At 32.8% G+C, this 23,839-nt stretch overlaps 1 protein-coding gene across 6 annotated transcripts in view; it reads left to right on the top strand.

Moving 5' to 3' along the window:
• LOC130449932 (fat-like cadherin-related tumor suppressor homolog) overlaps positions 1-23,530 on the top strand; it is a 424,769-nt gene extending 401,239 nt beyond the window's left edge. For 4 of the 6 annotated variants that reach the window (XM_056788038.1, XM_056788034.1, XM_056788033.1 and 1 more), the window contains 6 exons: positions 48-329; positions 489-1,886; positions 2,283-3,840; positions 7,766-8,068; positions 12,984-13,172; positions 17,259-23,530. In XM_056788038.1, coding sequence (XP_056644016.1) covers positions 48-329; positions 489-1,886; positions 2,283-3,840; positions 7,766-8,068; positions 12,984-13,172; positions 17,259-17,398 — 3,870 coding nt within the window. In that variant the 3' untranslated portion in view covers positions 17,399-23,530. Of the gene's footprint in view, positions 1-47; positions 330-488; positions 1,887-2,282; positions 3,841-7,765; positions 8,069-9,802; positions 9,837-12,983; positions 13,173-17,258 lie in introns of those variants that run through there. The other 2 variants (XM_056788037.1, XM_056788036.1) reach the window with 2 other exon arrangements.
• The last annotated feature ends 309 nt before the right edge of the window (positions 23,531-23,839 follow it).

Here is a 23,839-nt window from a genome sequence, read left to right as displayed (position 1 = left end):
TTTATTGCTGTAAAGTTGTTAATTACTGACAATCACTTGTCTTTTAGATTACAGCCACGGACTTGGACAGTAATGCAAATGGTGAAGTATCATATTCTATAATTAAAGGGAACAATCAAGGACAGTTCGAAATAGATGAAAGATCTGGATATGTTTTTGTAGTTGCCGATTTAGATAGAGAAACCGTTTCTAGTTATGTGCTGGAAATTTTAGCCAAAGACAACGGCGTACCTGTTCTATCAAGACAAACTTTACTAAATATTGAAATATCTGATGCCAATGATAACCCTCCAATATTTTCTAAAGCCAATTACAGTGTTATCGTTCAAGTAAGTTTTTGAAAATCTTTGTTTGGGATATTAAGTATTTTCTGCGCACATTAATGAAACTTTGCATAAATTTTATACCGTTCTCAAATAACTTGACATGTAAATTAACAAGTTCGTCAGTTTGTGGATTTAACAAAATTTTTTTTCTTAAATTTTTAGGAAGATAAACCACTAGGATATTCAATTATCAAATTCGAAGTGACGGACGCCGATACCATTCCCAATACAGTGCCGTACACATTCGATTTTCGCAGCGGAAATGAAGGCAATAGTTTCAGATTAGATCAAGATGGTGTTTTGAGAACAGCTACCAAATTCAATCATAAAATAAGAGACACATACTTATTACAAATTAGAGTTTTCGATAACGGAAGTCCTCCGATGTTTTCAGATACGTGGGTAGTTGTAAAAGTTATAGAAGAATCGCAGTATCCTCCGATAATCACGCCACTCGAAATCAACATTAACAGTTATCTCGATGAATATTCGGGCGGAGTGATCGGTAAAGTTTATGCGAACGATCAAGATCAATACGATACCCTAACATTTGCTCTATCTCCAACGGCGGGAATTTCGTATCCGACTCACGAACTATTTCGAATAAATAAAACGGATGGAACTTTAACGGCATTACCTCGATTGGATGTCGGGGATTATCGTTTAAACGTGACGGTAACCGATGGGAAATTCTCCACGCACGCCATAGTAAAAATTAACATAGAAATTTTATCTGAAAGTATGTTAGAAAACGCGGTCGGTATAAGATTCCGCGATGTCAGACCCGAAACCTTCATATTAAGTCATCGAAAAGGTTTCATCCGAGCCATCAGAAACGCCATGAATTGTAGACTTAAAGACGTTGTTATCATCAGCGTACAACCGTCTAATAACGAAGATCTACTTAGAACAAAACGTTACAGTAACAAAGATCTCGACGTACTTTTCACCGTATACAAACCCGACGAAGGATTCTTCCCTGCTGAAACGATAAAAAAAGCTCTCAGCGATAATCTTCAGGAACTCGAAGAAAGCACCAAGCTGGTAGTGGAAGAAATACTCAGATTCAAGTGCAGCAACAAATATTGTATCTACGGCTCGTGTCAAGATCATTTTGTCTTAGATACCGAGTCAATAGAACCGATTTCAACGGACGTTACGAGTTTCGTTTCGCCCAAACATCACCAGAAACTCGAATGTTTATGCAAAGAAGGATACGGTGGCGAAAAATGCGACGCAATCGTAAACGAATGCGCGAGAGAACCTTGCGATACTTTCAAGTTATGCGTTCCGGATTCTTCTCAAATTGGATATACTTGTCAATGTCCGGAAGGTTACGCTGGGGCGTCGTGCGACGTGGACATTTCTAAATGCCACGAAAATAATTGTTACATTGCCAGGAATCCGATTTCGTTTAGCGGAAAAAGCTACTCTCAATATAGGATCATCAATAAAAAGTCCATAGAAGATAAATTCAGTTTGAGCTTGAGGATAAGAACGGTACAACCTACTGGAAATCTTTTATATGCTGCCGGGAAAATTGACTATAATATTTTGGAGGTGAGTTTCAATATATCATTGTGAGGTTGAAGTACTTTTTTCATCTGTTTTTTTAGCGAGACTTTATTTAATTTATTCTGTTTGTTTAGATGGAATTTCCTAATCAAATTTTCACTTTTAACTAACTTATTGGGCTGAAACTCTCTCACTTTTGCAAATATCCCTTAATTGTGATGATTTTTTCTTACTAAATCACTGTTTACATCACCACTACACCAACACTAGCAATTACACAGTTTACCTTCAGTCTCTGAAGACGATAACTTGGTTATCGAAACGCGCGTCAGAGAGTGTAATTGCGGGTGTTGGTGTAGTGGTGGTGTAAACAGTGTGTTCAGTATGAATGTCACGAACGATTCCAGAAATTCCCACTAAGTTGATTTTCTCTTGTTTCAGATCGTTAACGGTCGAATTCAATTCAGATACGAATTAGGTAGCGGCGAAGGTATAGTTCGAATTCCGAATATATTTATATCCGATGGAAGTTGGCACGAAATCAAACTAGAAAGAGATAGAAACAACGCGAAAATATCCATAGACGGAGATCACAACGCGCAAGGGTCAGCTCCCGGTATCAGCGAGATACTAAATCTTCAAAGCGACGAATTATACCTAGGAGCCGAAGTCCATCAACATCCGACAGTATTAGGTTTCGAAGATATCCAAAAAGGCTTCGTGGGTTGTATGGACGACATAAGGATATCCAGAGTGGCAGTACCTTTACACAAATCCGGTGAAAATTCCGTAGTTGTGTTAAAACGGTTCGCAAACGTCGAATTTAGTTGTGACGCCGCTACCGTACTACTTCCGCCGGGTCCTTGCGGATCACAACCTTGTATGAACGGAGGTACTTGCAAAGAAACTAAAACCGGTTTCGAATGCTCTTGCCATTCTAGATTTACAGGCAGTCTTTGCGAAAGGGATACGGATCCTTGCGCTTCTTCGCCTTGCTTGTATGGCGGTAAATGCATCCCTACAATAACGGGTGATTTCTCGTGCGAATGCGTCTTTATGTTGAGCGGAAAAAGATGCGAATACGGTAAATATTGCTCGCCCAATCCGTGTAAACACGGCGGCGTTTGTGAGGAAGGAGACGAAGGTCCGCTTTGTAAATGTAGATCCTTCACCGGTGAATTCTGCGAATTCGATTTAAATGAATGCGAATCTTCGCCTTGTCAAAACGGCGCCAACTGTATAAACGAAATCGGTTCGTTTCATTGCGTTTGTCCGCCAAACGTTACCGGACCTTATTGCGCGAATTTAATCTACTCTACCTCTCTATCGACTCCGTTTCATAATTTCACCTGGGAAGAACTTATCTACATCGGCATAGGAGCTATATGCGTAATCTTATTAGTCACAATCGTAATAACCTGCAGATGTTACTGTAAACACAAGAAAAAGAGAAACATGAACAACGAAAATCTCAAAGACAACATCGTTCTAAATTCCAATAGAGCTCACGAATTATCGGAATTCAAACGAGGCTCGAAAATTAGTAATTTAGAAGTTAACCAAAGAGAATTACCGGCTTGTCCCCCTCGACCGGTTTCTTATACATCAAGCTCCCAAAACGATCCGATTTACAATTGCAATTCGGCTACTGTTATGTTAAACAACTTAGACACACTAAGGAGCTACGGATCAGCCGGCGACGAATTAGAAAACGTTCCATCGGACTACGTCAGGCCAGATTACGTTAAGAATTTGAACCGAAACACTCCCCCCGGTTGTGTCAGTAACCACTACGATTCCGAAAAGTCGACGTTCGCCGAACAGATGCATTTGGCTTCTTCGTTAAACGATAGATCGAAAATTAAAAAGGGCACCAATATTCCTGATTATATTAGAATCGCTCCGAATAACTGCGATATAACAAATAGATTGTACGGCTGTCGAAGTAACATAAAAAGTAATGGATCCGTTTCCGGTGAAGATCAAAGGAACACAGGAAGTAAGTGCTTAAATATTTATTCTTTTTATTGTACTAAATCGTTATTGGTGTGTGTGCAGTGAACAAAAGAGACATAAATTCTCAATAGCTGTTTGCTGATTTTTATTTCATAAAGTAATACTACCAACCACAGAGGGAGACAAGTTGAAAAATTATTTTCAAACTATTCTGTTTGTGGATACTCATGGATATACAATATAAATGAATATTGTAAATTCTATTTTTTTTAATATTTTGGTGATTGCCGTGCTTCAATTGTAGAATAGAAAAGATAGTGAAGTCACGCTTTAGGTAGCTGGGCAAGTAGCTCATGTAAACAATTCACAGTTAAATCAGAAGAACTCATTTTTATGATTAAATAATATATGGTTAATCATAAAAATGGGTCTTACTGAAACGCTTTAGTTCGCTTAAAACTTACCATTACTATATAATTTTTGATTTAACAACAAAGAGGTAACGGGCGTATTCTCTCAATTTTTTTATCTATATGCTTAGAGTTAGCTGTAGATTTCTTAATATAATGTCTCTCGCGTTGATGATCTTGATACTCAGTATTTTTAACGCGTTATACAGCGTGTTCATAAAGTAACGTAACCACAAACCACCAATTTTCTAGACTTTTCACACAAAACCCAATTTAACTACATTTCACTTGAATAAATTTCAAAATTTTTTTTGTTTTTCATTATAGTTCCCAAAATTTCATCTTTTGTGATAATATATCTTGAAAATATGCCATTTTGAGAAATATTATGAACAAAAACATAAATTTTAAAGTTGATTAGTTCTGAGGTAGCAGAATTAAGAACCTTGAAATGATTTAAATTACGTGCCATTAATAAAATTAAAATTTGCCAGTATTTTATGAAGGATGTCATATTATTAGTTCAGGTTCAGACCGCCAGTCGACGTCAATTTGGTTAGAACAAATAACATTATCCTGATCCATCTTAATATAGCTGATCTGTGAACGAAACTCTCTGAGTGGCATCATGGAAAACCTTGTTACTACTTTTTGCATTACGGTTTAACAAAATTCCATTTCAATTATTTCAACGACTTAAGTTTGGATTTATGTCATTTCAAAAAATATTTTATTCAATTGAAATCGTTACTTTATGACTGTACGACGTTTGAAAGATCAAAGAGTTTGATAGGTTGAGAATGAAGGCTTCAAATAATCCAGAGAGGTTTTTTCGAAGATCGGAGGACATCTTATCCCTAATGCAAAATATATCGACCCGCAATCATTTTACTAGATTCTTTAATAAATTACGCTGAGGCTCGCACTCAGCTTGCAAGTCTTTTATGCTGATTTCTCTTTCATTTTAGCTCGAATAAAAAATTTATAAACATTGAAATTGTAGAAAATTTTATGGCCTATAAAATGGTAAAACTAGATTTCAAAAAAAAATTGTATGCCGATTATTTAGAAAATAGAGCAGAAATTTGAAAACTTGTTTATTAGGAGTTAGAACTTCCAGCGACATATTTCGATGCCTATTTGTCTTTGTATTCTATTTGGTATTACACATCAACATCAAAAAAACTAAATTCATGATTATCACTAGGGAAGCGAATACGTTTAGAAAATCTAGAGTAACATATAATGGAAAACCTATAGAACGGGTAGAAAAATTTAAATATCTAGCAACATGGCTCTATGAGGAATGGTCGTCGGACGGTGAAATAAAATGCAGAATTGAACAAGCTCGAAGTACATTCATAAAATTTAAAAATGTATTTACATGTACCGATTTTGATCTTGATCTTAGGCCGAGACTTGTGCGGTGCTACGTTTGGTCAGTGCTTTTTTATGGGATGGAGATTTGGACCCTTAAGGTGAAAAACATCAACAAATTAAAAGCATTCGAAATGTGGGTATATCGTAGAATCCTGAAGATACCATGGACTGCTAAAGTGAGGAATGAGGATATTCTTAGGCGTATCAATAAAGACCGTGAACTCTTTAACATCGTGAAGAAACGAAAGAGGCCATAAATATTAATTCCTTCAGCTGATAGTCGAGGGCAAGATTGAAGGTAAGAGAGGATTGGGACGGAAGAGGATTTCATGGTTGCGGAACGTGAGGCAGTGGACGAGTATACAAGATATTCAGACATTGATCCATACAGCTAGAGATAGAGAAGCCATGAAAAATGAGGTCGCGAACATCCATTAATGGATAAGCATTAAAAGAAGAAGAAGAAGATTCTATTTATGCCATTTTTTTATTGTTCTATTCCTTACATCTATGTTTTCTTTGGTCTTCCTATTTTTCGGTTTTCATCCATCTTATTACTTTCTTTGGTAATCTCGCTTCTGTCATTCTGTGAAGATGCCCAATTGCTTCCTGTCTATAATCTTCTCATTAGTCACTCTTTCCAATTTTGATATCCTAGATGCTTCCATTTCTGTAGATTCCATTTTCCTTTTCATTTATCTTTTAGACGCCACGTCTTTGATCTATATATTGTTTGCCTATCATTTTCATCAGTCTCTTCTTTATTAAAATTTACGCTCAAATAGCTACAGCTATCAAATTTTTATATCGTCTGCAGAATTTTCCAGAACAAGATCCGTGGTCTCTTTACCAATGCAGAGATATTGTGTGACCCCATTTGTCGTATTCTTCTTTAAGTTTCATCTTCGAATTATAAGGTGTACAAGCAAGTATCGTTGTTAATCTGTATGCCCATTCCTTTGCATCTTCTTTTCCACTGGGAGAATGCTTTTGCCACATATATTTTAAAAAGTGTTGGAGAGATGCAGCATCCTTGTCGCAGATCCTTGTCAATTCTAAATGGCCCTGATACTTTACTACCTATTTTTACACAAGATCTCATATCCCTATATAGATTTTGAATGACTTTTATAAGGTTAAGATATTTATTTATAAGTATAGTAAAAATAATAACATCATTTAAGTATAATATAGAATTATTGATAATAATAAATATATATATATTAAATTCAGTCTCCTCGTACACCATTTTAAATGTTCAAAATTTAACTACATCAACTCTTTTAAAAAGATTTTCTCTATATTTTCTTATGATGTAATCTAATTTTGCTCTTTGCTATTTGACGAATAAATAAACAAATTTCAAAATTTTGTATCAATCCTGGAAAAATTGAAAGTTCAAAAATACTTTTTTTGGAAATAGAGTTTTAGCATCTTATAGTGTGTAGTATCAATTTCGATCTTAAAATCTTTTTGTAAGAGCAAAAATTAAACAGATATCAGCGTGAAAGATTCAAATCTCGAATTACCTTAGCTGTAATTGCAAATATCTTGAAGAATTAAGAAAATGATTTGGGATCAAAATATTCTCAATTAGGGAAATGATATTCAGAAAAAATTGATGTGAGGTTCATTTTTTGATCTTATATTCTCGAATGACAGGACAAATATCACAATAGGATAAAAAAGTGGACTCTGAACAAAAAAGTTTCACACATAAATAGAGGATACAAAACTATTATGTTATTATAAAACCTCAAAAAATCCACAGTTGACTTTTGGTTAGGTTAGGTTAGGTTGGTTTAACAAAATTGGTAGTATACTTAGCTCGTGTTTAAAAATTTTGTAAATTTCATCCAATATTATGCCTTTTGGACCATTAAAATTGTAATTATATACCAACAAAGAAACACTTTTTCGGTTATACTATTTTGGTTTTATTTAAAAAACTTTTTTTGAAATGGCACATGTCACCAAGGATACCTGTGGATAATTATAAATGTAGATGGCGTGAAAACGGCATCTAATACAGAAAAACAACCGATAGAATAGAGGCCACAATTAAAATTATTTAGTCTAAATTTATTCCTCATTATAAAGTTTCTTTTGATCATTTAATAACTTTAATTTGGACTGGTTTGCAAAAATTTCCACGAACTAAGTGTATGCTTTGATTAGGTTATCATTGGGATTGTTCTGATTGGGCGCGACATAGCCAGACATTACCGAACATAACCGAGGTGCCGGGCAGCGAAATTCCTGATTCATCCAGTTTTCACAGTAACGAAAGTAACGAATCCCATTATCATCAACATTCTTCTTCGGTTTCGGGATACCACGTCGATCCACGTAGAGACATTACTACTTTAAATGAAGATAACGAAACCGAATATAATGCTGACAACATATATAGAATGAACCGCATCAGCCCTAATCTTAGCGGTTTAGATAGCGGTAATGAAGAGTATAGATTCACCACAGGTATTCTTTTTTTTGTTTTATTTTTTTGTTAGTTTAACTAAATTTCAATTATAAAAACGAAATTTATTAATTGTTTTTAGATTCCTAATAAAAATCAGCTTTATTACAACAGTTATTACAACAAATAAAACATCAAAATAGTAATTAATCGCATGAGCAAATCGGGTAAAACTCGTTGGCAAACATTTCTGAATTCTAGGACTAGAAAAACAGTTTCTCACTCAAGTTTTAAATGATATGCGTTTTTAAAATCTTCAGAACTCAATTCCTAAATCTACCACAATGAAACCAAATTAAATATCAAGATTATACGGAATATGTCCCTGAGGGACATCAGATTAAAGACTACCTGTTCATACAGCCTTCATGTCTACATGGGGCTTTTCACTGAAGATTATTCTCTGGATATAATTTTGATTGTTGAACCTCTTCTCATATACGAAGCCATCGTGGTGGTCCTCTACGGAGAAAGTACTAGAACACAACTGTCTTATTATCCATGAATATGGGCTCAACAAGGGCTCTTGAAGTCCTATAGGATTTTCCACCGTTGAACCTTACGATAAAATTTTGTTTAAACGGTATACCAGTTACGTATCCTTAAAGAATTACAAGCTGGAGTAACTAGCCATGCTATAATCTTGATTATTATCTTTATTTTCATGAGCGGTTACCAAAAGGCGCCTGTGACTGTTAATCATACGTGGTTGGAGGTATATATTACTCGAAGAAACATTGAACGAATGATTCCAAGTGTTCAATACCGCATAATTGAGCTAGTTGATACCTTGATGGCTCAAGGTATCAAGGTTGACCGGATCAGGACACTCCAAAATAAGTGATGGTTGCAAAGTCCAGCTCGATTGGATGCTTGGTCACTTTGGCAATGACGAGGTTAATTCGCTTTGACTGTTATTACCTAAAACCAGCCGTGCCATATCTCTTAAGATAGTATCCACAGAGATTGATAGAATTAGGCAAGCTCAGGTACACATAAAGTCTTACCAATCAATTGCTCAGCTTAAACAGGTGCGAAGTTCGACTGGTGATTAGTTTTTTAACCAGACAAGGTAGTCTAAGACGAAATCTCCATGCTAAAGGCATCACGGGCGATACGGAATGATGCTGGAGGAGGAAGAAACTGCAGAATCATCTACTTCATAGCTATAAATGGAAAACACACTTTTAAAACGTTACTCTATAATATTGGGCGGCTTGTTGTCTGCAATCCATTCATAACTTGCTGATGTAAAAGAGTTTGGATATGGGAAGGGTATAGTTGCTGCTCTTTTAAAACTTTTTTCTTCGTTACTACTCGGGAACGACTAATATTGACTGAATTTTTGTGTAAGCTTCCAGTATCGTTCTTTCGTTGGTTTTGAACGTTTAGCTCGCGATAATTTGGCAGACCATACACAAAAATTTATATCGGTCATTGCAGCCAACCCTTCTTCCCATCTGTTTGTTGTTTAAGTTTTGTACCATCGACAGGTACTTTTCATTTTTATGGACAACAAGATGATGTCTTGGTGATTACTAAAATATGTACCATCGAGTTCTACCTATTGTTTAAAATTACAAATGTTAGATAATCAAATACTGATATATAAACGGGCTTCTATCACTCATAACCTTGAAATTGATCGTGCATGGGCAGTTTATTAGGATTTTAAAAACATTTAAAATTTTCCTCGAAAATTTTTGTAAATATATTTTTATTATTTTAATTTATAGCGTGGAGAGAAACGTCATTTTAACATTTAGTTCAGTAAGTGGAAAGGGTGATTTTATGTGTGTACCAATTTGTTTTGAAATATACGAATCGACTAACAGCATTATTTAATTTATAAAATTTTTTTATGTATTAAAAATAATTTAATAAACAAGCATGTATGCTTCGATAAATCAGTTTTGAATCGGATAATTATCATTGATTATATTTTATTTTTTCAAAATACGAAAAATTATTTTAAAAACATAAACAAATTAATAAAGGGTAATGTAAGAGGTTCGTTTCAAAAGTATCGAGCTTATCTTCATATCTCCGTGTCACTATCAAGTCTTGAGCAACTCGTGGGTGTACGCGAATCGTCAAGAAAAACACGTCAAATCCGTAGTAAATTCACGTATCATCAAGTATTAAAATTTATTCTGGGAAAGTTAGATCGAAAAATTAACCTCAAATCAATTTTTTGTCAAATTTTGGTAAAACCACACTCAAATTTCGAGTGTGGAATTCCTGATTTTAGTTCTCTCCCAGATTAAAACTACCCCTCAAAGGACACCAGTTAGAAGAGATATAAATATAGAATTGATACTTTTAGAGCAAACCTCGTCATTTAATCGATGTAAAACAAATTGATTCTTAATTTACTGTAGGTTCACGTAACATTTACAAGGTGTAGAAATTTGGTGATATTGATGTTGTAACGTTCTCGGATAAGGTTCGTCGATAACATTGTACAAGTTAAATAATTAATATTCAACACAATTATTACACTAATTACAATTTTATTAACAATCACTCCACTATTCGGATTGCCTTCGATCACTCGCCACTTATCTCCAATATTCAACTATTTATCTAATTTGACCCTCTCTTTTATATATACATTTACGATGTTCCAGAACACGCTAGAACCTTTAATAGTGTCTAGTAATAGCCAACTTCTATTCTATAAACATCTAGAACATAGTTCATAGTGTATTGTGCAAGCCTACCAAAAACTTTTAAAACTGATTGAAAAACGTCGCAGGATATCAGTATGGATATCAGTCAAAGTTTAGTCTGTAAATAAACGATAAACGAATAAATACACAAAAAATTGTGTTTGTATAAATTCTTCAGAGTATATTACTACACTTATATCATTAAAATCCAATAAAAATTAGAGATAGTTTCTAAAAACTTTAAAAAATTCGTTAAAACACATCTAACCTCACTAAACGAAGCTATTTTCTTGTATATAATCATTGATTTTGAGCAGTTTGCATTTGTTTTTAAGATAACTTGTCATATGTGGCTTTAGTGTATGTCTTGTTGTAAAAAAAATATACATTCACCTTTGCCCAGTAATTTTGCACTTTATTACATGTCGCAAATCATTGATTACAATAATTTTAATTTCTTATTACCAATAAAAATATCAACTGTATTCAGATGAAAAACTTTTTAACTAAATTTTGTTTTGAAGATATTCATTTGCCTATCTAATGTTTGTTTTGCCCACTTGATGACTGATTTTGAAAATAGTTTTTTTAATTTTTTCAATATTCAACTTTATCCCACTGATCCCAAACTCAAACATATAAAAAGCTTACACTTCATAGTATTACTTAAGTGCAGTTAATCTTCATTTTTTTAGACATTCCAACCATTTTTTAACAATTCGCTAAATTTCTACACATAAATTCGTCACATGAAACAACATAATGGGATAGAGTCGAGTGTAAAACAATTTGTTGCGTGAAAATACAGAAAAGTCAGTTTTAAAAATGACTTCGATTTATCCAACACTCTGAAGGTGTCTAACAAATGTGTGAACTAAATAAAAGATGTACTTGAATATTATTGGCATGTCCGTAGGCAATAACCCATTTTTTTTATAAATTCATATCTAATTTTTGGTTTATCTTTCTTTCTAACCACCGCAGTGCCTTTGATCATTATTAAACCTAGTGAGTACACACAGTTTATATGCATGTGATAGCTTTTGCACGAATGTGATATAGTTATAATTTGATTATTTGATTTATATAAAAATTAAAATTTAGCACAAAACCGATCATAATACATCACCCAATAAGTCGTGTGACTGACACACAGATGGCGCTGCCATTGTCAAAACCATATGACGTTTATGAAATACCAACGTTCAAAAGACTATGTGTAAAATTTTTTGACATTTCGATGAGTCAGAAAAAAGTGACAGCGATTTTAGTGAAGCTACTTTTGTTATTTTCAAAACAATGGATTCAAAATAATGCTCAGCAATTTGTTATTAGTTTGCTGAATATAATTGTGGTGGTTACTTCAGAAAACATCAAAAAAGTCCACAAATTGGTTATATCTAATTGTAAATTGAAATTGCGCGATTTACCTGAGGCCGTCAAGATATCAGAAGGCAGTGTGTTTACTATTATGCATCAACATTTGACCGTGACAAAGCTTTTTTAAAGTGGGTGCCGCTGTCGATCAAATACAACAACGTGTTGATGATTCAGAGAAATATTTGGCCATTTTTACACCTAAAAAATTAGATTTTTTGCGTCGATATGTAACAATGGACCACCTAGGTAACGTCCAAATGCACGACAGTCAGCTGGGAATGTTATGGTTTCAGTATTTTGGGATGCGCATGGAATATTGTTCATCCAAAAAGGAAACCCAATCAATAGCAAATACTATATAGAATTGTTGGATAGTTTGAATGCAAAAATCAAGAAAAAATCGGCCTCATATGTCGAAGAAAAAACCACTGTTTCATCAAGACAATGCACCGATTCACATATCGATGGCAACGATGGAAAATTGAATGAAATACACTTCGAATTGTTTCTCCATCCACCGTAATTGCAGATCTTGCCCCCAGTGACTACTGGCTATTCGCTAATATCAAAAAAATGTTCGCCGATAAGGAATTCAGCTCAAATGAAGAAGCAATTGCTGAACTGAACTGAAGCCTATTTTGAGGCAAAAGACAAATCCTTCTACGAGCACGGCATCGAGAAACTAGAGAAGCATTGGAATGGTTGTATTGCTCTTGAGGAAATTTAATATCCTTGTCGATATACTCTTTGCTGTGATTTTTTTAGAATGTTTGATATTAACAAACTGATTTTGTATGTTAAAAATTAATCAGTTTTAATTCGAGTCGATATGATGATGATTCAACAAGATCTTTGTTTTTTATAGGCGATAGTTATACACGTCATCCTAATTCATATCTTCCAGCCCACGAATATAACATACCAACAGAAGCCGACGAAAGCCTTCGAAGTCCCGGTGCAGATTCTGATGATGTCGAACCATACGGATTCCCTAGTAATAGAAATAGACGAAAAATCTGTGATGACGATATAGCTTCTGTAATTACCACTTTAGGTAAGTGGGAAAATTCTAATTTGAAAAAATAATGATGTAAAAACTTTGAAAAACCTGTTAAACAATAAATAATTTAATTGATTATATCTAAATAAAGAAAGAAAAAATACTTTAATATAAAGTTTGATTTGATATTTATTTTTCAACGTAATCTTAGTAATTTTGAGTTCCATATACTTTTCCCAGCGATGTTTAATAGGTTTGAATTTCTATTTATAAGAAGAATCATCAATCTCCTCAAAATAACCATTAACTGCCTACATCACCTCTTCATTGTTGGTAAATCTTTGACCACCGAGCCATCTTTACAAGTCTAGGAACATAAAATAATCCGAGGGGCTTAAATCTGGCGAATAGGGTGCATGAGGCAGCAATTCAAACTTTTGTTCGTTAATTTTGGCCATTGGTATATAGGATGTGTAAGCTGGTGCATAATCTTGATGAAACAACACTTTCTTCGCCGCCAAATGCGGCGGCTTTCGCTTTATTTGTTCGCTCAAGCGTTTCAATAAGTTCGTATAATATTCGCCGTGGATAATAATGAAAAAACAGACGCCATGAGCTTGCCTGCAGATGGAACAATTTTTGCCTTCTTTTGAACTGGTTTTCCCTTTCAAGTCCATTGTTTTGATTGTTCTTCTATTTCCTTTCATCCATGGTTACGAAACGGCTGAAAATTTAGCTTTATTTCTGTAAAATATTATCAAACACTCGATGGATACATCTTCACGTCGCCGTTTTTCTTCCATTATGAGCAAACGCGGCATCCATCTTGCATACAACTTTCTCATGTCCAAATTATTAGTTAGTATGTGATATACCGCACCATTTGAAATGCCTACTAAGTCTGCTACCTCGAACACTTTCAGCCGACGTTCATCATCCAGTACCGCTTTGTGGGTTTTCTTCAATTCTTCTTCATATTTTACTAATGATAACGAAGAAGCTGTCTCATCCAGAGTAGAATCTAGTTCAGCTTTTATATTGGTTGGACTGAAGTTTTACAAATAAAAATATTGTATCACATAACGATGACTAATTTTTTCCATGTTTATTGGAACATTCACCGAACACGTTCACTATTGATGGTTGCCTAACAAATACTAAACAACGAGGCGTCTTCAAACTTGAAACGTATGCTGTATAGATTGTGTCCTTCCTAATAAAGCAACTAACGTCATCTCTAGATCAGGGACCATCTTCGTATTTGCTAATCACTTTTAATTACAAAAAACAATAGAGATAAACCTCCGAATATATAAAAGGAAATATAAAGTAACTTTGTAAGTATTAAACTCCGAATTTAGTCACCAATAATATTCTCATTATACTATCCTTGATAACGCTATTCATTATGATGAAGGTGTTCTGGCTCTTCTAAATGTGCCCCCTAATTAACTTTAGAAGGATCTAAGCATTAGCATATTTATTTCTAGGAACATTATGTCATCCATATATTTGATATTATCAAACGTATTAGACATGAACTCTTTACAACTTGTTGCTTTTTTATTGACAAGAAAGCCATGGATTATTGCTTTAAGGCTGATCCACGCTTATTTTTCTAGTGTGTTCAGTAGCTATGGGAATTTTTTACTGATCATATTTTTTTTTATTTGTGGACCAACAAAATATTAGTTTTATCTTTAGCCACTGACAGTTTAGGGAAAGTATTCAACACAAATTGCTTCACGAGGCCTGACGTAGCAAAATATGATCGGACTTCACAATCGGTACATTCTTGACATGTTGTTTTACCTGAAACTCGATCTGTTCGGTTCATTAGTGCTGCTTGTATAGTGAAGTGTGTTGGCTCTACTATCCCTTAAGCAAAGATAACACACCACCTTGCATTTCCGTCTGTAAACCTACCATCTTGTAATTCCCTGTCTCTGGCCAGATATACTTTTCTGAATCAGCAAGAGGTAGAAATAGAAATATATTTCCATTATGAAGGAGGACCACTTTTTAACTTTTTGTAGAGCTGCCCCCCTTAATTCCGTCTGTTAAAACCATTGCTGTTTACCAAAATCTAAAAAATTTTAGTTTTCATTGTAAAATAAATGTACAGAAGCAAACTTTGCTTTGCTATGATTGAAACTTTTGGTTTCTATTGTTATTAATTACTTAATACTCATTTAATAACAAGCCCAAAGAATTTTTTTTGTTGACTTATGTTGGTTTCAAATGTCCTGGTAGTACGTTAATTTTCGACAAGACCTTGTATAAATTTCATTATAAACGTACTACGTTATAATTACCTTTCAATATTATTTACCTTACTAGGTAATTCTTGTTAATTAATGTCGTATCAGTTGCATAATAGGATCAAATTGAATACCTACTTTTCACGTTTGTTGATCGATTATGAATAATTAATACCAGCTTATAATAATTATTGGATAATGAGCCCCTAATGCGATTATTTGGCTTCAATCGAGTTGTGAACTATCAATTTATCAGCTTAACAAACACGGATTGATGGGAATGAAGATGAAAAGCTAAAAAGAAAAACGTGTACAGATAAATATATTAATGTTTGGCGACCTTTTGTTATTAACTTAACTGATTTAGAATTAATCTTTAATCAGCTGTAGTGTTTCCTATTCTGAAAATATTATACTTAGTTTGAAATTAACTAACCTGGATATTAGGGCTTTTCAGAAACTATATCTTCCTACTATTCTTGGATCAAATGGTTCTGGAACCTAACTCAAAACGAGATTATTATCATTCCGATAGTTTTCAAATTTGAAATTTAACCTGCACTTTATTTCGTGCGATAATTTTTTTTCATGTTGTTATATTAATAGTTTGTTTGTGTTTATTGATCTCTAGTTGTATAAGAAATTTCACGGACTGGATAATTATTATTGAGAATTTATCATTATTAAGTTGGAATTTCTGAAACTGTTGGTTTTATTCATACTGAATACACTGTTTACATAATCACTACACCAACACTCAATTACACTATCTGACGCGCGTTTCGATAACCAAGTTATGGTCTTCAGAGACTGAAGGTAAACTGTTTACCTGTTGGTGTTGTGATTATGTAAACACTGTATTCAGCCATTCATTACCAAGTTGAGCCGATAGAACTCATTTTCTTATTTCAATGTTGCGGTAGCGTAAAAAACTGCGAATTATATGAACAAAAAAATATAAAAATCCTCTTCGCTTGCGCATAGGCACTAAAGTTTAACACATTATGAAAAAAATTACATTTTTACTTTCAATTTTTTTGCTGAGATGTATTCGGAATACGAGAATTGTCTAAAAAGTTTCCTACCCCAACCTGAACATGTCAGCATTACTTGAAAAAAATAACCCTAATGCGGCTGCCTGGCTACCGAGGCATACCAAGCAGACAACCTTGTCAAAAGGGGGGAAATTACTACATATTTTGAACCAGATCCCTACTGTGATCTCATGGAATGTCATTTCAGCAAACTGAAGGTAAAGCTGAAGGATTAGATGAAGTCTTAACGGAAAAACACTCCAGGACAATCCAGAAGATTTGTAACCATATCTTCTAAGACATAAGAAACTTCTCGAGATGTCCGGAAACGACCTTAGATTGGTGGTAAGTCTTCTGACAGGTCGCTACCCCGTCAAAGACTACCTTAAGACTATAAGCTTAGTAGAGTCTCTTCTCTGCGAATGGCCTGCCCAATACAGCAAAAGGTTTAGATAAGGAAGTAGGGCAAAAAAACCTTCAGGAAACTAGCCTTATCTGGAAGAAGTTTATGTATTTTGGAGACAGAACAATGGGGTACAAAATATATTTTAAGATATAGGTGCAAAGCGACTCGAAAGCCAAAATGATTACTTAAACATTCTACCAAAATACTAAGACCCAGTTTTCTATAATAGTGTTGTTAACCTCACGGTGATTTAGTTAACTTTTAGCCCTAAGGATAACGATAAACCGAACTAACCGTAAAATTTGTAAAACATTATTTAAGCTTTTATTTACGTTGTTCTACTATTGTTGTGATACTTTATCAAACGATTATTTATTTTCAAGTAACATATTTTCATATTATATAATACGATAATCAATAAATAAATTTACAATTTCAGAAGAGAGACATTCCCTATTGGGTTATGCAAGTAACAGCGACCTCTCGACCAACCTTTGCGAAATAGAAGACTCCGAATGCGAATCTGAACACAAACCTTTGAATAGCTACGTCGGCGGCGTTCAACAAACTTCAGTCTGACAAAAACCCTACACGGGTACGTTACGAAAAACCCGTTTTATTGGATAGTATAAGATGAGTACCACAATGCGACAGGATGACGTTCAATATTATTCGACGTAAATAAATATATATAAATATCGTGATTTAAGGACATTTAGGCAACTAAACCGTATCGGGAATTGAAGAATATACTTAAAAATAATTTATCGTATAGTTGGCATATCACATAGTTCAACAGAGGAATTTTTTTTTGATTAATCTTAGTTCGAATGTATTTATTTCAATCGCATTTAGGTTATTAATTCTATAATAGAAATTCAATTGCCACTGAATCAAATCAGAAACTTAAGCGGTAAGCAGAATGAACGCGAGCGTGATGCGCTCTAGACGTTCATAAATGTCAAAGATAGCTCAACTTGTTCACAAACTGTGGTAACGTACACAATGATTGAGCTTGTACGCGCTCTTGACTTCGAAGTTAACCAACTTTCTACTGATCGTTGGTGAACGTTAAAAACATAACCTCACTTTTCTAGTGTAGTTTGTAGTTGCAGATACAGATGCAGATAGTTGCAGACTGTTCATATAACAGTCGGCTGGATACAAGAACTCTAAAATTTGGTAGAATATAGGGAATCATTTCCCCATTTGAAAATTCGATGCCAAATGCCAAAACTGGTGATCAACTTCCTTATCTAATCGAAAATCAGGTTTTCTTATTGAATGTTTTGTTGAGTCCCGATTCATTCTTCTATATTTAAAAAATTCGTCGTTTATTTTAAATTATGTTTAAGTAAAGTAATTTTAGATATTTCTAATCAAATTGAGGGGTCTCACTCACCACCCATTTAATACAGTAAAGTAAGTATATAATACATTATAAATAAATCAAAATCGTTTAGATTCGCTGGTTCGCAATAAACATAACCTTAAAAGTACATGTATATAAAAAAATCTAAACGGTGATCAAAGATCAATTTTTTGAACATATCGGGGTTTATGTGATCAATTTTTGAACTTATAGAGCAGAGACTTGCCTAAACATTCAATAAGAAAAAATGATTGTCGATTAGATCAGGAAGTTAATCACCAGTTCTTGTAATAGAATTTTTAAATGGGAAAACGATTCCCTATATTCTGCCAAAGTGTGGTAATCATTATATCTGCTGCTACCTTGCTTTTGAAGTCTGATGGACAGGTTGGTTGTAGCACTAAAAGTAACTAGATTACATTACAAAATTGCACTCAATAAAAATGGCACTAAACCGATAATATTGCAAGTACGACATACGACATCTTGTATAAAACAATCAGCTTAACTTCATCTGTCCATGATTTTAATCAAGAGATATTGCGTCTTGCATTGCATTACACTATGTCAAACGGCCTTGACTAACATTCCTTCATATTTTCTTGTGAAATGAAAATAACAAAAAATAGGTACTTTAATGATACCAAACGTGCTTGTAGGTGTCATCATTAGGTATGATCTACTTGATTATCTACTTGGCAGTTGCAAAAATTTCTTTTTAAGGTATAGTAGAAAAAACTATGTACCCACCTCAAGAGGAAAATGCGAAAACATATGTTTCTCATTTGATATGTAAATAGCTATCAATTCGTGTCAAAATGGAATTTCTATTAAAGATTATATTGTGATAGACTTTTCTAAATGTTTCCCTTTTCGTAAAATTCCTCTGTTGAGTGAAAGCTACTTAAAGAAATGTAAATAAAAGGACCTAAATATTTTTGTAATGTTAGTGGAAAATATTTGAAACAAATACAGGGTCCGTGTGTATTTAATCCTATTTAATTTGATTACGCCTTTTATTTGTAGTTTATGGGATTAAATATACCAAACCTTATGTTAATTACCATATTTGGAATTTCGATATTGATGGAACAAATTTAATTTAAATTTCGGTGTAATGGTGTCACAAATCGAAATTCGAATGGTATACAAGTTTTTTTATGTTTCCTTGATAGTATCATCGCCTTTTGCGTTTTAGTTTTTAGAACTTTTTATATATTCATAATTTTAATTAATAGTCATCGGTTTTATTATAAATTGACATGAAAATCTCAAACCCATATTTCTAGATTGAATTAATGCTCCAAAAAATGTAGTATCTTTGTGAAATTTGTTTTATAAAGTTGTAGGTATATTTTGACACTAAATTACTCAAAATTATTGATTAAAAATTGTTTATTACTCACTTAACATTTGAAACTATTGTATAAAAAATTACTTTTAAGTTTTTTTCAAAGTGTTACGCCAATAAGTCATCATTTGAATGTTTTGAAATATATTTTGAAGACAATTTAAACTTATACAATTTATATCGCAATTCAACCAAATTATTATTTATAAATTTAAACAAAATATATTACACTAGGTATTTAATATTCGTTTTGTAGCACATATTGCCTCCCCTTGTTCAAATCATTATATTCACCATAAATGCATATTTATATATAAATTTATTCTTTTTCCCTGCTATTATAAAATAGTATTATAGATTCAAAAATATTTAAACAATATCGAATAGCATCAATTAATACGAAAATACGAAAATTTTCACATTTACATAATTTCTAAGATGTAAGATTCAATCTAGTGGGGGATAGATTTTCCAACTACTATTTTTTGGTATCAATTTTAAAATAATAATTTAATTGAAACGTTTCTTTAGATATTTTTATGTGTATATAGACTCACCCAGTCTTTTATAAAAAAATATCACTTCAATTATCGAAGTATCGAATTCAAAGACATTACAGTTTAGAGACAAAATCTCTCAATATATAATTGTAGAATTTTATTATTCTGCAATTATTATTGGATCAGCTGGCAACGTTGTAAACAGAGTGTTCGTATTATCGCTATAAACGTAGTTTAAAAATCAACAGTATTGCCAAACTTTGGCCAACAAAACGTAAAAGTAAAGGCCCAATTACACCAGTCGAGCCACTCGATTGGTTAGGTTATGATAACCGCGTGTTACCAAAAAATATCGTACAAGCAGGTGGAAACTGATTACACTTAACGAATGGTAAAGACAGTGGCAGTCAGTGTGTAAATCAGTGGTACAGGATCCTGTCGTACCGGACCGAGTGCATGCCTTGACCGAATACTCTGTAAATAAAAATATTTCAAGTTGGAAGCAATGGTTACAGAGGTGACAGTATCATTATATCTCCGATTACAAACATACGTCAAAACTGATGAATAAACTAACTTAGTAAATCAGAAAGAACACGATTCCGCAGTGATACTAAACGTAGATTCTCTATGGATATCCATGGCTGGAGACACTGTGATTAAGGCAATATCGTCGGACATGTATACAGCCTGTAATAATTTATTCCTGTGGACTCTCTCGCGAGCAAATGTCCACTAATTCTCTATTATCTTTGTATCTCTTCTGACGCACTGTAATCTTTTTTACTTCGGTCCTTTGATCTTTCAGCCTTTCTTTTCACGTTTGGTGCCGTACCCTCCGCAGCAAGTTCTATGTACCTGACTATGTCTATGTCCTTGAACAGAAGATGCTAACTTCTTAATTACGTTGCATTCTCCACTGGTTATGTTTTTTTTTCCATTGAGATATATATTTTCCTCGAAATTTTTCTACCAAAGACTTTTTGCTCTATAGCGTTTACCACCGTTCAATCTTTTAACCCATAGGTCAGAACTTCCTAGATAATATGTAAGTTGATCAAGGGACTTCTTGGTTAATATCGTCATTAGTTGTTAGAGCTGAATTTAACTAATTGAAGTTATTAACCTTGTCGAAAGTTGTATCTTTGCAATACTTTATCGGACATAACTCGTCATTTATTAATTTATATTGAGACCTATGGTTATGTTAAATAGAATTTTAAAAACTCTGGTACGAGAAACACTTTTTACCCTGAAACTTTGTGATATTGATTGTTGTAATTACAAGTGTCTTAAAACAGCAATTTCCATGGCTTTGTTGTTTACTATATTTTTATGGTTGATGTCTTTAATTGTTAACAAATGCTATTCCTACAAAATTTATGTGTGATAGTTCTTCCAGGTGTGAAGCATAGTTTAGGTATGACTGTTGTATATTCATTATTCCACGGTTGTTTGATTTATGCAAAGTATTCACGTTTTCATTGTCCAGGTACTAGGTATTTGTAAGTATTACAAAAACTAAGGTAGCTATTTTATACTTTATTTAAAAAAAACGTCAAACAACAATGTTTCAGTTACAGTGTTTTTTTGTCAATACAAACCGATCAATTAGTGAAATATACTGCAGGTGTTCAATCTCGAAAATTTATTGTAATTCGAAACTAACGGTAACCCCAAAACTACATTGAACAATTTTGGAATCTTCTGTTAAAGATAAATACGAAAACCCAAAACTGTACAGTCTCTCGTACCTATCGGACGCTTCTGATGGTACAATGAGTTAGTAAGAGTATCTAAATAAAGATTTTTTTCAATTCACTTCCAAATTGTTCTAATGTTTCAATGAAATTTCTTAAATCTTTCTTTATTTTATTTTCTTGATAAATTGGCCATTATAAGTTTTTACTTATACGTCTCCTAAAGCACTAATTGAAAAGAAAACATAACACAACCTACAAGTACAATCTAAGGATAATTTAAATTAAAATAAACTACTTTTGGCACTCTATACACACACTTATAAATAATTCCACAAATAGGACTGTCCGGAATATATTTGGTTGTTAGTTTGTGATAAGTCTAAGATTTTTTAAAGTTAATATTTGATCTTTAGATTAATATTGATTTTTAAAAAAAATTTTTGATGTACCTGTAGTAAAGTTTATAGAAGAATTTTCCGCATATATAAGTAAGTAAAGAATTTGACTTTTCGTTGTGATGTCTTTGATTGAATCATACATTTACATTTATTTTTGCTTTCTAAATACTAGAGTTGTATTTTATCTAAGACTGGTGGTTAAAAATTTCTTCGTTTAAATAATATGGATAAGGACTCACTTTGTATAAAAATAGTTAATTAAAATACACTTTCGGTATGATATGAATGTTCTAATAAATAATTATGAAAAACAAAATCAAAGTTTCGCTACAGAACTGATTAAAATAGGAAAAATTGTGTTTTGTTCTAAGTATGAATGAAGTAATCTAAAATAATTACATTCATTCCAATATTGATTTTGTTTCTCCTTAGTTTATTTTATTTCTATTTGTGATAATCCGCATTTATTTTCAGTATGTTTTGTGCAGTTTAATTGTTTTTTATTTTACGTTTTGAGAAGTTTTTATCTGAAAAAGACTGTTTTTCATTCCATTATTCAAAAAAGTACTGGTAACAATGTATTATTTTCTATATTGCCTCGTAAAATAAAATCTGACAGAACATACTGAAACATTTTTTAATTATTTTTATATGTAAATAATTCCAGTGAAATATATTCAAATTAAGTATTGGTGAATCTTTTTGTAAATTACTAAAATTTATATATTTTCAAATTGAGTTGTTAAATGACATGTGCCTAATAATTAAATATTAAATTATGGCAGCTCAATTCACAACATAAATTTATACTATTTAGCATTTAGAAACGTTTAATATTTTTTTTCCTGGTAGCTGCAATATCTATTAGATATATGTAGTATTGCCGTGTAAGTTGTCTTGTCTGGGTTGTGTTCCAAACCATCATTTTCTGTTAAAGATTTTTCATCATAAAACTTGGGATAATTGATTTTTATAAGTTGGAATTTCTAGAATAAGTTACTCATACTACAACTATACCAAGACTTACAATTAAATTGTATGGTTTCCATGCGGCTCGAAGGACCAGACAATGTAAAAGTTTTGGTGTAATGGTAGTAGAGTCCTACTTATTCTAGGAACATGAATGAATAAAAATAAGATGGAGTTTTAAGTTTCTAGTACCATTACTCCTCTATTATTTTATCATAACACTTATAATGATGTTATTTGAGCACGACCTCCTCTTACGGGATGTTTTTGGTTCTGTTTCAACTTTTGTTTGTTAACTCATTAATTAAATGAATTTGAATACTCCTTTTTGTATTTGTACCACTCATTGGACTTTTTTACCATTAACTATATAAAATTGCTGTAATTTTTACATAAAATGATCAAATAAACTGATTTTTATATATTTGCTGTTTCATTTATTGGAAATTTTTAAAAATTTCTGCTTCATATCAATTGTGTGAAACATGAAATAGCCAAAATCTCATTCTTTAGAAGACCATATTATTCATGCTTCTCTAGCTTTAATTCAACATAATTATTTTTTTAACCATGATTCAGTAGTTTTGTTATAAAAATGGATTAGACTTATTAGAATAACGTCGCCAAACTTAGTAAAATTTAAGAAATAAAGTACATTTTGATCCTCAAAGATAGCCAAATAATCCCACGCATCCCAGAACACCGAAGCCATGAACTTGCCTGCAAA

Source organism: Diorhabda sublineata, chromosome 10 (assembly GCF_026230105.1).
Source record: "Diorhabda sublineata isolate icDioSubl1.1 chromosome 10, icDioSubl1.1, whole genome shotgun sequence".
NCBI classification, from domain to species: Eukaryota; Metazoa; Arthropoda; class Insecta; order Coleoptera; family Chrysomelidae; genus Diorhabda; species Diorhabda sublineata.
The sequence above is the reverse complement of the archived record's forward strand: the minus strand, read 5'-3'. Positions and strand labels throughout refer to the sequence as shown.